The 14542-nt window shown below is 36.0% G+C and overlaps 1 protein-coding gene across 1 annotated transcript in view; it reads left to right on the forward strand.

The window, feature by feature from the left end:
• The window catches only part of LDAH (lipid droplet associated hydrolase), a 105184-nt gene that overhangs the window by 14360 nt on the left and 76282 nt on the right, over window positions 1–14542 (forward strand). The window contains exon 2 of the mRNA XM_085320410.1: window positions 4416–4550. Within this exon, the coding sequence (XP_085176536.1) occupies window positions 4416–4550 (135 nt within the window). The remainder of the gene's footprint in view (window positions 1–4415; window positions 4551–14542) is intronic.

The raw sequence follows: 14542 nt of genomic DNA on the forward strand, positions 1-14542 counted from the left end.
TGATAGCATACTGTATTTAAGGTAACTTCTTTTTCTGGAAGCGCAGCAGCTCAGATACTAATATGTATTTCATTTTAAAATGGACTACATTTGTTCTTATGACACTTTCTGGAGGAAATCATGTGAAATTAGGACAAAACTTACCAATGATATCCTGGGGCAGATGCTTATTTTGTACAAACTGTCATCTCTCCACTGGTGTCTGTCTTCATAAGAAGGAAATGGTGGGTGTCATTCTGCTTTTAGTTTGAATGCAGAAAAACTGCATAACATGTCTTGAGCTCTTTGGGAAAGAACAGAGATGGTGAAGGGAGTTCTTTGGATAGTGAAATTTGTAAAAACATCAAATGAAGTGCCCCAGTGTGTTCTAATTCACTGTAGATTCTTCATTGTCTGTTTAACTTTATCTTCATGTGAAATTCTAAGAGATCTTTTGCAAATTAAAACAGCATGCAGTTTATTGTGTTTGTCTTTGGTGTCTTCTTCCATTATGTTCTCTACTTATAGCTATTGCTTAAAAGATTCCTGAGTAACATAAACATACTTAATTTTAAACTATGTTTGAGGGTAACTGCTTAAGATGTGCTTCTTGGTTCAGATGACTCTTTGCAACTTGAAATTTGCTGTCATGGGTGAGTGATTCAGGTGTCCTGAGGTGTTTGAGATTTGTTCTGGTATTCAAATAATACGAAAGTATTATTTCAAATAATACTAATTATTTTGAGTAAATTATTCAAATAAAATAGAAGTAGCCTGAAAGTTAACCTTACGGTTACTTATGGTTTCCAGTTTTTGACCCTTAATTGCTGAGTGAAAGAACACTGTCTTATACTGGGAGGTCCTTCAAGAGCACAAAGCAGCACTGGGTTGGCTCAGAGCCTTTGTGATGAACCTGCTAGTTCTTTTCTTTCAAAAATAAAAAAAAATTGTTGGGTAGAGCAATATTTTGATTGCAGTAGACAAGCTCAAAATATTGTTGATCATAGACCACTGTGCATACTAAAATTCAAATAATTTGGTTAGTTATTGCAGTGGTAGGGGGAAAAAATCCTTTGTGCTTTTTTTGTTTTGTTCTGTTTTCTCTTTCAACAGATAACAGCTAAAGTAACACCATATAAAACAACTGAATTTGCAAAGATAAAAGTTTGAACTATATCAGTAGGTAAACTTTTCAGGAACAGGGACAATTACTCTGCATTTGCTTATATCAATGCAAATCTGGTATAACTCTATTGAAATTGGAAGTTCAATAAAAATGAATTTATAGGTGCTGATAATTTCTCTATCTTTAGATGTTTATGTTTATGTTGTTATCTTCACTTTTAAAATGCATATGTTGTTATTTTCCTTTCCATTTGTGTCAGTGGTTCTCAGTTATGCCCCTTCAGGGCATTTTGAAGTAGCAGCAGCAACTCTAGCAGTTGACCCCTCAGAATGTCTTCTGTCATGATCAGATGCTTACAGAGAGTGAGGGGAGGGGGGTTGTTTTGCATTTTTGGATCTCATCTTTTATGTGTCTGAAGTATATATACATCCCACTTATCAGAGGATAAAAATCCCCTTTTCCTCCCAAACATATTAGAGTACTTTGAGCTACATATAGTACTGATACAAAATCTCACTGGTTGTTTGTAAGGACTTCTTACTCTCACTATACTTCAACTGATGACTGAATCAGGAGAACAGTTAGCTATTAGGTAAACCTGGCTGAAGATGAGAAAGAGCACTGAAATATGGAAGATGGCTGTTGTGATATTATCCCCCACCCTGTTTTAGGTTTATATTATTATAAAAAAAAAAAGATTGAAAATGAGTCCAGGAAAAATGTGAAGAAAAAAGCCAATTTTGAGATTAATATGATTCCTTGATCTCAGAACTCCTATTTGCATTGTATTTCAGGACCGAATATTGTGCCAAAACATCATGACCAGACATACTACAAAAGATGCTTTATTTTGGGTTGCTGCTACTTCAGTCTTCTACCTTGCTGAAAGACAGGTTTCCTTCATGTAACATCAGTTCAAGGAGCTTGACATGTTATGTCTAGAGTTTATTTTACTGTTTATGGAGATCTGAATATGATATAGTTTTGAAGTATGAAAATGAAAAATATGAAAATGAGAGAGGGATATATTTGTGAGTTATATGTTAATAAAAAGGGGGATGCTATCAAACATACAAATGTGTGATCTCTGCATTTTAAATTGTTCTTCTGGAAATCAGCTTGAAAAAAATTAATTGTGCATTCTTGACTTGGTACGTATAACAGCTTTATTTCATTCTCCTTTAACTTCAAGCTTGCAAAGAGATACTTTTAAACATGAAATAACTGATACTGTTTATTGTTTTTTCTTTTCAAAATCAGTGTACTTCAGTAAATATAACATTGTTTTAAGAACAGGAATTTAATTAAGGTATAGGAACCATCAGATGCAGCACAGTGTTACACGTGAGGATGAACCATGCACAACATATTATCTATGCTCTTACCATGTATCACCATTACTGTCAGGCATGATGGCATCAGCTTGGGGTTGGAGTGGACCTCTGGAGATCATCTGGTSCAACCCTTCTGCTCCTCTACAGTCAGCTAGAGCACACTCTCTGGGACCATGTCCAGTCGGGCTTTTAGCATCTGCAAGGCTGGAGACTCCCCAGCCTCTCTTGGCAACTTGTTCCAGTGTTTGATCACCCTCACAGTGAAGAAGTGTTTTCTTAAGTTCGAGAGATGTTTCCTGTGTTTCTGTTTGTACCTGTTGCCTCTTGTCCTGTTGCTGGGCACAATTGAGAAGAATCTGGTTCAATCTTTACACCCTCCCATCAGATATTTATATACACTGATAACACCCCCCTAAGCCTTGTCTTCTCCAGACTGAACAGTCCCAGCTCTCTCAGCCTCTCATATTAGAGAAGCTCTAATCCCTTAATCGTCTTTTGTAGTTCTTTACAGGACTTGCTGCAGTAGGTCCATGCTCAACCTCTTGCTACTGTTAAAATTGTACTGGTACAAAGGAGCCTAAAGAGTCTATGTAATTTTAGKTTTTTTAAATATATATTTATATATATAAAAATATATATTTTTGTGTGTGTGTGTGTGCGCGCGCGTGCATATATATACATATACACAAACCCTTATACTAAAACAGCTGTATTGCTTTTGGATGTTTTTGTCCTTAAAAACTGAATGTATTTTTACATAATATAGCTCTTGCTTACTTCTGCTGATGATGATACCCAAACTAAGAATTGTCTGGTGTCCAAGCAAAGGACATGAAACTAAGCAGTTCTATTAATGATGGTAGACTTTTCTGATGTTTGTGTGATTACTAAGAAAGCAATAGGATTTTTTTTTCCTTAAAAAAAAAGAGGAATAAACAAATAAGACAGAATTTTGTTTATATATGGGTGGAATTTTTAAGCATACTGAGGGAATCAGGAACCAAAGTCAGCTTCATCTTCATTGGAATTTATTCTCCAACTTCAATTCTTCTGGTATTTTGCCACTGCTTTTATCCAAAGGAAAAAAAAAAAGAGAGAGATGAGAGAGATGGAAATTTTGCTTGGAAATCTAGGAATTCCTATCATGTATATATTTTAATCTTTAACTTCTGGCATAGTATTTCAATTTCTGCTTCAGCAGTGGCACCTGACTATAAATATTATGTCACTATTACATAATGGGTTTGTAGGAAGTTGGCCAACTCTTTCAAGGCAGGCCAGCTTTGTAGAGATACCAGCCTCTGCGCCAAGAAGTTCTCAATAAAACTGATGAGATGCAGTAGAAAGGGCAGATTCTATAATATAATGGATTCTAGAGCAGAGGGTTGACAGGAAAGAGCATTTAAAGAGACTTTGAGTAGGGTAGAAAGAATACTAACTTGCTTGCAGAAAAACTTAGTTTAGCCTGGTAAGTCTTTTTTTTGTTGTTTGGTTTTTTTTTAAATAATCTTTTCTGGTCAGTAAAGACCTTTTATTGATAGTATACCACATACTGAGGACTGATACCTAGCTCAAGTAGAGTACATAATACTAATTTTTTTTCTTTTTATAAAATTGGTGGCTTTCTTTATATCCGACTAATTTTCATGCATTTGTAATGTGTTACAATTAATATGACTTTATGACATGAATAACCTTGAGCTTTAATGGGAAAAGATGATTTTTCTTGTACTGAGCTTCAATTTTAGCTTCTGTAATTTCAAAGTAATTCTGTAATATGTTATGGAGGCCATTGATAAATGGTATTAAAACAGTGCAGCAGTATAGCCCCTAAAATTGGGAGAATAAAAATTAGAAGCATATTAGAGAAAATAAATTTAACAAATTTATGAATAATGCTGTTTAGTTTACTTTGTAGTGTATTGCTTCCTGTTGAAAAGTTAATACTGACTACACTTACATGTTTCTTTTGGCAGGTAACCCTGGATTGGCAGGTTACTACAGAACCTTTATACAGGCCTTATATTGTGGACTAAATCAGCAGTATCCAGTTTGGGTTGTGAGCCATGCCGGACATTGTAAGCCTCCTAGTGGTATGGAAATGATAGAAGGTACAATACTGTAACTTGTAACTCTCAAACATTTATAAACCCCTTGATTTCTCAAGCAAAAWTTTTGACTATTAAAAACAGAATATCATGTTTTTAAATTCCTACAAATATTTCCACAACACAATATTAGGAGAAGAGAAGGTACTAAGAAAAGGAACACTTTTAGGTGCATTAGATTTGCCAGTCAAATAAGGGCTAGTAAGAGAATAAGTGAGTTTGCTGATTGGGATGCTGATTGAGAGACAAGTTATAAAGAAAGTCTAGAATACATGTATGTTGAGAAGAGTAGATTATAAAAAGTAATGTTTAAAATAAAATATCCAATGTAGAGATTGAATAATTGAGAGACTTTAATAATTGAGAGAGTTTTGAAAAGTTATTTAAAAAGACAGCTCAATCAATACGAAGTTCTTCAAAAACACCTAAAGCTGGGAATCAGTGGTATCACTTCTTAACAACAATATAAAAGTGGTGTTTGCAATGACAAGGCCCTATTAAGCCCATAGTAATAATAAAAAAGATCTTAAAATACATAAAGCCCAATAAATTATTTGCATTGATCTTTACTGCAAAATATTTTGGGGAGATTTCCATACCCAGTGCTTGTCAGTAACSTAGTAGTCAAATCAGTTTAAAGTAAATATACAGGAAGAGTTTGTGAGTCTGACTTCCATTCTTGGTACGATGATAAGAGACTATATTATAGAAAGATCACCAAACACATGGATAGTGGCTTCTGTCAGGAGAAATCTGGAGATCTGTAAGACTCAGTAAGAACATGGATAAGGGTTCCAGAAAAAAATTGGAATTTCAAAAAGCTTTTGAGAAGGTTCCTCACCAAAGGCTATTGAAGAAATAAATTGCTGTGAGACTAGGAAAGAAGTCCTTTTGTTAACTGAAAGGTGGTTACAGGATTTGGAAGTAAAGAATAGTGGTTAAAAGTAGTGTTTTAGGATGAGGAAGTCAGACATGAAGTACTCCAGGGATTGGTGCTGGAACAAAATTTTTTCGACACCTTCATCCGTGATTTGGAGATGAGAGTACACAGTGAAGTGTCTTAGTCTGTGTATGATACTGCACAGCATCTKATTCCTGGAAAGATATTAGAAGGCAAGGAAATCCAGAAGCACCTCACAAAATAGAATGAGTGGGCAAAAAGGCAGCAGAKGAATGTCAGTATAGATAATGTATCTAACAGAAAAAAAGAAAAAATCTCAAACTGTGCCTGCATCATACTGAACTTGGAACTTGCTCTTAAAATTCAGGAAGGATCTTGATATCATCACTGACAGCTCTCTAACATCTCTTATTGCATAGTTGCAGACAAAATATCAACAGAATGTTGGACATAATCAGTGTTAGAAACAAGAAAAAATATTTTATTATTGTATAAAACCACAATGGACCCATATTTGAATTTTAGTTCTGGTATTAGAGTGTCTGAATGTTTGATGCTCTCTCAAGTACAACATTTCAGAAGAAGTGCAATTAGTGATTGTATGGAGAAAGACAGCAAAAACCAAGGAGGTGAAGCAGAGTCTTTATTAGGAGGGATTGAAATGGTTGGGACTCTTCTGTTCAGMGAACAGAATACTGAGAAGGAGTATGACTGAGATTTACAAAATCATGAAGACAGTAGGTAAGGTAAATGCAGAGTAAAATTTGTCAGATTCTATAACAAAAATAATGGACACTAAATGATTGTAGCTGGTTTAAAACAGGTAAAGTATTTCTTTATGCTGCAGGTAACAAACTTCTGGAACTTACTGCTGCAGTTTTGTAGGCAGATATTACGAGCAGACTCAAAGTATGAAATTCATGGACAGTTGGTCCATAAACAGCTGCTGAAAGAACTAGGTTCTTAGTTTTGTAGGTCCCTTGCCTTATCACTTTGAATGCTTAGGCTCTCCACATTTGCTGCTTCTGGTCCCAGTGCCATCTTGTGGCAAGGTTGTGACCCTGGGAGGTTGAATGCAAGGGGAATGGATGCAGAAAGTGGGTGTTTGTTGTGTTCTCACTATCTTATGCCAGGATTGGTACTTACTGGTGCATCGTGGAGCTAAGAAAAGCATTAGATAGTTTAAACTGATGGATAGTTTAAAAAGCAATGAAAGGACTTTTATGAGATTTTTTTCATATTTATTTTATTAGGAGCACAGGAGCAGGAAGTTCACATCCTGTCATTACTATACTTTTAGGGAGTATTTTAAAATACTCTGTAGGGAGCCTTTTTCAAACTAGTCTTATATGGAAAACCCTGAAAAGTTTAATGACTTTTGGAAATAATGATAATAAGCTCTGCTTTGCAGGAGTTTTGAATATAGCAAAAGAAATACAGCTCACTTGGTACAAACTCAGGGAAAGCCACAAAGTGGCTAGAAGTCCTCGTATTATGCTGCTTTGTAACAGTGTAAGTTGACTGTGGTGGGAGATTAGATTTTAGGTAATTCATCTTCACTACAACACAAAGTAAATGAAAAAGAACTTTTAGATACTAGAAGCTGATTCCCTTTCTTGTATTTATGTATTGACAAAATACCGTTTTCACAAATTGACTGTAAAGGTGTGATCAGAACCAACCACCAAACAGAAACTCAGGTCATCATTTGCAAATTACCAGATGATTGACTGGAAGGAATAGGGAACTGTGGACCAGTGTTCATGTTCYACTGCTGCTCCAGATTCCCACTGGAGTCTTAATATATGTTTTGTAGCATCATAGCAAATAAAAATCCTGAGGACCAACAGAAGTACATGCACAGAGACAAAGAAGATTGCTCTTTGCAGTTTTTAATTGCCTCCTAGATTCTGAATTCCTAAGGCAAAGTGTCTGTGTCAAGGACCACGATATATGATTGCAGAAACCAGGTCAGTGACTAATATGCTATGCAAAACTGAAATTGTTTCTGATGAATATTTCATAAGACTTCAWTTGCAATAGTCTTATGCAAATCCTTGGAGGAAGTTCAGTATTTCTTTGTAAGAATGTTGAAGGCATAAATCTCTGACACCATTGATTCCTGTGTATTTTTTTAGTTGGARCCCGGCAAATCAAAAATGGAAAAAACAAATGGTTGGGGGGGGGGGCATTACCAAGGAATAGTTTATATTGACTGATTTAGTATATGCAATTATTTAAATAGTACYCAACATATAAAAGTTGCTATCTGTGAAGTAATAAGGGTCTTACAATAAAAGCAGATGTGTTAAAATAATTTATCTTTGTTTGTGTTTAGATCCAGTAGCTCTTGAAAGTCTCAGACAAAAGCAAGGTTTTCAGTGGCAGCCATCAGTCATAGACTGCTTCCTAATTTATCGGAGGCATGTCATTTAGTGATCTGACAATCAAACAAAACTAAACCCTTCATTTTTACTTGTGTATGATATGCTTTTATTCAGAGAGCTCTTGCAAACTATRCTCCACAGGGAATGCAGCATTAGTTGAGCATTTCATTAGTATAGTTCTACTGCTGGTAATCCATTGTGTAAAAATGTTTGAAGCTTAYTTTTACCTAATCAGTGGGAAAAAAAGTTATGTCCTAATTTAGAAGGCTTGTTCATCTTCCTYTTCRTCTGTTAGAAAAGTGATTCTGTTTTAAACACAGTTGTGACTGTTAAGTATACTAGCTTCAGGTATAGTTAAAATTACAAGGAGAGCAGCTTGCCCTTAGTCATTCTATTTAAAATCAACATAAAGTGTATTTGCTGTATAAATGTTCACCTACTCCTTAAAATGTTAGTTTTCTTTTTCTTGCCTAATGTGGACACTCTGTCTCACAGTTTTCCTGATGATTAAGAAGTTCAAGTCACTTAAACAGATGCTACCTGTGGACAGGTTCTCTTATAATATCAAAATCCCTAGCTGCTTGTTTATTTTGAGAGTTTACTGTGCCAAACACATTATGATTTTATTACAATATAACTTCTTAAGGTGCAAATATTTGTACATCATTTAGTTAATTTCAACCTTAGAGACACATTCATAAGAACAAACAAAAAAAATGTATGAATACAAATAGATCAGAACTCAGATGTAGCAAAATACTCCTTTAATATAAAACAAACCAGCATGTATGCCCATAGTTGCTTTATTTTTCTAAATTTCTGGAGCTTCTTTTAATGTGTCGCTCTTTAGAAGAATTTGCATTACTCTTCTTTGAGATTTCTGGTCATACTTAATCAGAATAATAAATCTGCCTCCAGATCAATCCAGCTGATTAGACATGCTTGAGTACTGCTAAAGGACAAAGGACCCAAGTTTAGGAGTAGTTCCGCTGGTGGTACTGAAGAGTAGGCAGTTGGGAACTTTTTAACAACCTTTCAACTTCTTTTGACAAGAAAAAAAATGCTTGTTAAAACTAACTCTTGCATATCAGTGAACAATTTCTGAAATTATTCATTGTTAATTTGATATTAATGGCTAGTTCAGTGCTATATTATGAATATCCCATTTTAAAATGAGGGATGAAAGATTGGATCTTGCCCTGAATTTCTTTAAAAGTCCTGGGAAAAGTAAGATTAATATGAAATCCTTGAAACTCAGTCCTCCTAATGTGTGCCTTTTTAGCACTCTGGTCAGCTTTCATTTTAACGCTGATTTTTGCCAGCAAAGGCTTTATAGTCATCAGAGGTATATAGCCATAGAACAGGGTAGTTCTGTGAGCTTTTGCTATGGATTGATGAGAAATAAGAAATACAACATCTGAGAGCAGAATAAAAATAGAAGACTACAGGTCTGGATGTGTTTGTCCTCAGGACTCCCAATATGCTTTTCCTTATAGCAATGTAAGACTGAGAAGTAAAGTGAAATGAAATCATAATTAAATGATTTACCAGTTTTTGGTAATATTCTATACATACCAAGTGCTATAGAAATGCGAAGTACTGATTCATAGCTTGCTTAATTAAAGCAACAGAATTGATGCATAAAAATATCATATACCTCATTAATTAAATGGCTAGAGATCAGCCATGTCTTAATGATAGGATATTTGGTCACAGGATAATTTATATTAAAAATAAATCTATATGATATTCTAAACTATACAGTTGACTATTGAGCTATACAAAATCATAATACTTTTTTTTGTCAAAGTGCAGTTGTCCTTTTGAACAGATTATCTGCAAATTTTTTGGTTTTTTTGTTTCTGAATCAGTGTTACATGACTTCTATATGACAGAGAAGCTTGAGTGAAATTCTTAAGATTTATAAGATTAAATTGTAATTTGTCTTTAATATTTCATGGACTGTGGAAAATAATATTGTATCTTTGAGTCCTTAAAAGCATTAATTTATAGCCCACTGAAATAGTGGTTTCATTRCTTTCTCTTTATAGGGCAGACTAGGGTCTTTGCAGACTATTCCAAAATTGGGTTGTATCCTTACGAAGCAGTATAGGGAAGAAGCACAGAAAAAGTGGAGAGAGATTAAATAACCTATGAAGACGTTCTTTTTGCAATCCAGAAATGTTAATGTACCGCCAGTGTAAAGTATTGTTAGTGTTTTGTGTCTAAAAAAACCATTTCTAGTGTTATAGGAAAATTTGGAAGCCATGTCCAGCATAATTTATTTGATTAATTGCATTTTAACTGTGTTCTTTTAGTGTTACTTTTCAACTGAATGGAACTTGCTTTTCCAGCCCTTTGACTTGTAATGAAACTGCAAAATAGGCTAAAGTGAGATTCTTCCTACAGCTGCAGTGGTATAAATCTACAGAAATGATGACTGAAATCATTTGGGTATCACCAAATTTATACTTGAGCAAGCTAACCACGTCACTGATTGTATAATACGCTACACAGTTGTCCACCAAATGACAGGTTTGAGTATGGGCATGATTACCATCAATGAGCCACAAATTTCTATAATCATATAATCTGCTGTGCTGGTAGGAAAGAAGCTAAAATAGTAGCCTGAGCAAGACAAGGAACATGGTGTGCTGTAATAAGAGGGTTGTGTGTTATTTAGGACAGTGATTCCTGAACTGTGGTCTGTGGGCCACTAGTGGTTCCCAGGACACTTGCTTGTGGTCCGTGAAGAGCTGGCTGATCAAATGAGTTGGCTCTCTCACTAGTTTCCACTTGCTAAGCTGAATTAATGACAGCTAAGAATACTTTTCTAATAATACATTTTTTTGTGTAAGCATTTGCTGTGGTGGTCTTAGGGTTTTTTTTACCACCCTGAATGGGTGGAGATGGGGGAATGGAATTGTGGTCTGTGCTGCTGCAAACGGAGAGGAGGAGATTATCGTGCAAGGTAGATTCTCTTAGGAACTGGAGTCCTAAAAATAGTGACTTATCTTTAGCTAAAAGCTTTTGTCCTCATTATTGTGTGTAAGTGCAAAAGAGAGAATTTTGCACAAAGATGTGGGGAGTCAAAATGCATTTGGTAATTTTAGCTATCTTGTGGCTCTCATTTATTTTTAGTAGTACAGTGTTTTTAATGATTGCTGATTTTGAAGAATACTTACACTGCTTCTTTAAGGTAAATGAGAACTATTTGCAATCTGTTCAGTCAGTTTTTACCTCAAAGTCAGTGTGTTCAATTAGTGAATCCTTATCTGGGCTTCATCCCTGTTTGATTAGATATCTAATATTACTACAGTAATATTGTTTGATCACTACTGTAATAGTGTTTGATACCTGGACAGATTCAGAGGTTGAGATGAAMTATTTTAAGGAACACAGTGATAACTGCTGTGTTTAGAAGATGTTTACATCTTGTATTAGGCAAGCAAAGGGAGAAAAGTAGAGGAAAGGCAATTGAAATGGCATCTTAAACACATTTCTTTGACATTAATTTATATTTTTTAACAACGTTATCTGCTTCCTAGTTATATACATTAAAATATCTGGGAATCATTGAAAGCTATAYAAATTTCTTTATACCCTGTTTTTAATATAAGATGTTTCCAGGTTTGGTCAATTATGTGTAAATATTGTTGACCCTGATGACTCTATTATCGTGTGCTTGTTCCAGAATGCAGGATTGAGTGGCAAGATGCCTCTGTCTAAAGGTGTTATATCGTAGGTGCATTAAAAAAAACATGTTACAACCGTGTCATCTCAGTGGAATTACGCCAGTTGCCTGTTAATTGTGGTTTTGAAATTTATAAAGAGGAGAAACTTCCTGTTTGTGTAGCTGTTCTCTGCCCTGATGAATCACAGTGAGCTCTTCGCGTGGTATTCGTCAGCGGTGATGTATCCCAAATCAGGGTGTACATGGAGGAACAAGCTGTTTTTCCCAGACAAGGTAGGAACTGTCAACTCAGTGCGGTGCAGTCCTGCTGCCACACCTGATGCAGCAATTGCTGTTGCTCAGGAGCCTTACTCCTTCCTCCTCTCTTTGGAAGAGGCGCCTTAAGGAAGGAAGCCTGCATGCGTATGGATAGGTAMACAGACCTTACGGGGAGGCATTAGTATTGATATAAATGCTGGCATTTTTTTSCATTGCCTGGTAAGATCTGTATTTCATTGCATGGTTTTTACTGCTGGGTGTCTATTTTAAGCAAACAAATGAACATTTCATCTTATGATCCCACTGGAATGTTTTAAATCTAAATGTGTGAAAAATAAATAGCACTGGAGATGCTGCAGTCTTCTATTTACTCTAACACTTCTTTCCTGTGAGCCACATTTGGTTAAGTATTCAGAGAGGCCCCATAATCATGCAGATAGGTCCTTTGAGTGAAATCTTGCCATATGCTGTTGATTTTATCACTACTATTTAATTTTAAGCATGTTTAAAGATCTTGTTCAATTCAAAATCAAAAGGAAGAAAGTAAAATTTTGCCATATGCAAAGAATTTCTAAGTTACTCTGTTATTTTATTTTTTCTGGTTATCCAAAACTTAAGCAATTTTAACAGCTTCTAGCATCGTACCTTAACAGCCACATATTTTTTGATAAGTTCACTTAAACACTATTAAGTTGATTCTGGTACAACTTAATGCTAAGCTCTATATTCCATCGACTTCGATGGAGTTTTGACCAGCTTATGCTGATATTACCAAGAATATGATTTTGTCTATACTTTTTGTATAGCTGTATGAAAAAYAGATTCCCTATGTTCTCTGTTTCTCTCAAGGATTTTCACTGTCATCATATTATCTAGGCATATTGTGAACAAATGTCTATCAATAGCTTTCTAATCCAATCTACTACTTTATTTGATTTGTTCTCTTGTTAAAAAAAATAAAATTTTTAATTTCAATCTACAGATAAGGTTAACAGAATTCTATTTTTTAAAGATATGTTTTAAAGTAATAACTTTTGAAATGTAATATAGTATTCTGGATACTTATCCAGAAAACAAGACTTTTTTTTTTTTTTTTTTTTTTTTTGACATTCATCCATTGATGAGTATAGTATCTTTGCTGCCTATATTCCTGGAAATTTTGGTTAGGTTTTAAGATTGTTTCTGGATCATTTTCCACCTTTTACCCCATGACATAGGTATGTTCCCCCACTGATACCATCCCTTCTAATTAGGTGCAGATGGCTGTTAGTGGGGAGAAAAATGTTCAAGAATTTGAACCTTATGAAAAGGTAACATTTCTATCTTTTGATGTATTGACTTTAGAAAGCACACCACAGTTCACTGAGATGAGCAGCGTTGTGATATTTTGGTGTAACTTGTTTGAATGTTTACCATACTATTGTATGGAAAGTAAAATTGAAATAATTTATTAAGCAAAATATTGAAATCATTCTGATTATTTTCCCCAAGGAGAATGATTAAGAATCTTTTAAACCAAGTCAATCTGAAAAAATGTTTACTTCTGCCAACAGAATGAAAACAGATTTCCTCCATAGTAGGGAGTAATCTCTTGTGYCTCAAGGTGTAATGGGTCTGGTTTTGTTTTGATGCTTGAATTAAAAAGTTTATTCACTGTATGGGCTAGCTGTAAGAAGAAAATTGGTCAATACATTTTATTTATTAATAGTAATTTATGATCTAGACCTTAGATAATTTTGTTGCAGTGAAGCATGCAATAAATGGTACAGATCAGTTCAGCACTATTTAATAGCAGTTTTGTTTTTAATTCACTGTGATCTACAGTGAATTTGATCTGAAAAAAATCATAGAATCATAGAATCAGTAAGGTTGGAAGGGACCTCTGGAGATCAYCTAGTCCAACCTCCCTGCTCCAGCAGGGTCACTTAGAGCATAGTAGACAGGGTTGCATCCAGGTGGGCCTTGAAGATCTCCAGACAAGGAGACTCCACAACCTCTCCGGGCAACCTGTTCCAGTGCTCCGTCCCTCTCACAGGGAAGAAATTCCCCCTCACGGTCAGGTGGAACTTCCTGTGCTTCAATTTCTGCCCATTGCCTCTTGTCCTGTCACAGGGGACAACTGAAAAGAGTTTGTCCCCGTCCCCTTGACACCCTCCCTTCAGGTACTTGTACACATTGATCAGATCCCCCCTCAGCCTTCTCTTCCCCAGGCTGAAGAGGCCCAGCTCTCGCAGCTGTTCCTCATAGGGCAGGTTCTCCAGCCCTCTGATCATCCTCGTAGCCCTACTCTGGACTCTCTCCAGTAGCTCCATGTCTCTCTTGTTCTGGGGAGCCCAGAACTGGACACAGTACTCAAGATGAGKCCTCCYCAGGGCTGAGGAGAGGGGCAGGATCACCTCCCTCCACCTGCTGGCAACACTCTTCCTAATGCACCCCGGAATACCATTGGCCTTCTTGGCCACAAGGGCACATTGCTGGCTCATGGACAACTTGTCATCCACCAGGTCCTTCTCTGCAGAGCTGCTCTCCGAAAGGTCAGACCACAGCTTGTACWGGTGCCTRGGGTTATTTTTCCCTAGGTRCAGGACCCTGCACTTGCCCTTACTGAACCTCATGAGGTTCCTCTCTGCCCAGCTCTCCAGCCTGTCCAGGTCTCTCTGAATGGCAGCACAGCCCTCAGGTGTGTCAGCCACTCCTCCCAGCTTGGKATCATCWGCMAACTTGCTGAGGAGGCACTCTGTCCCCTCAGCCAGGT

Source organism: Rhea americana, unplaced genomic scaffold, assembly GCF_003343005.1.
Source record: "Rhea americana isolate MKP2758 unplaced genomic scaffold, rheAme1 scaffold_63, whole genome shotgun sequence".
NCBI classification, from domain to species: Eukaryota; Metazoa; Chordata; class Aves; order Rheiformes; family Rheidae; genus Rhea; species Rhea americana.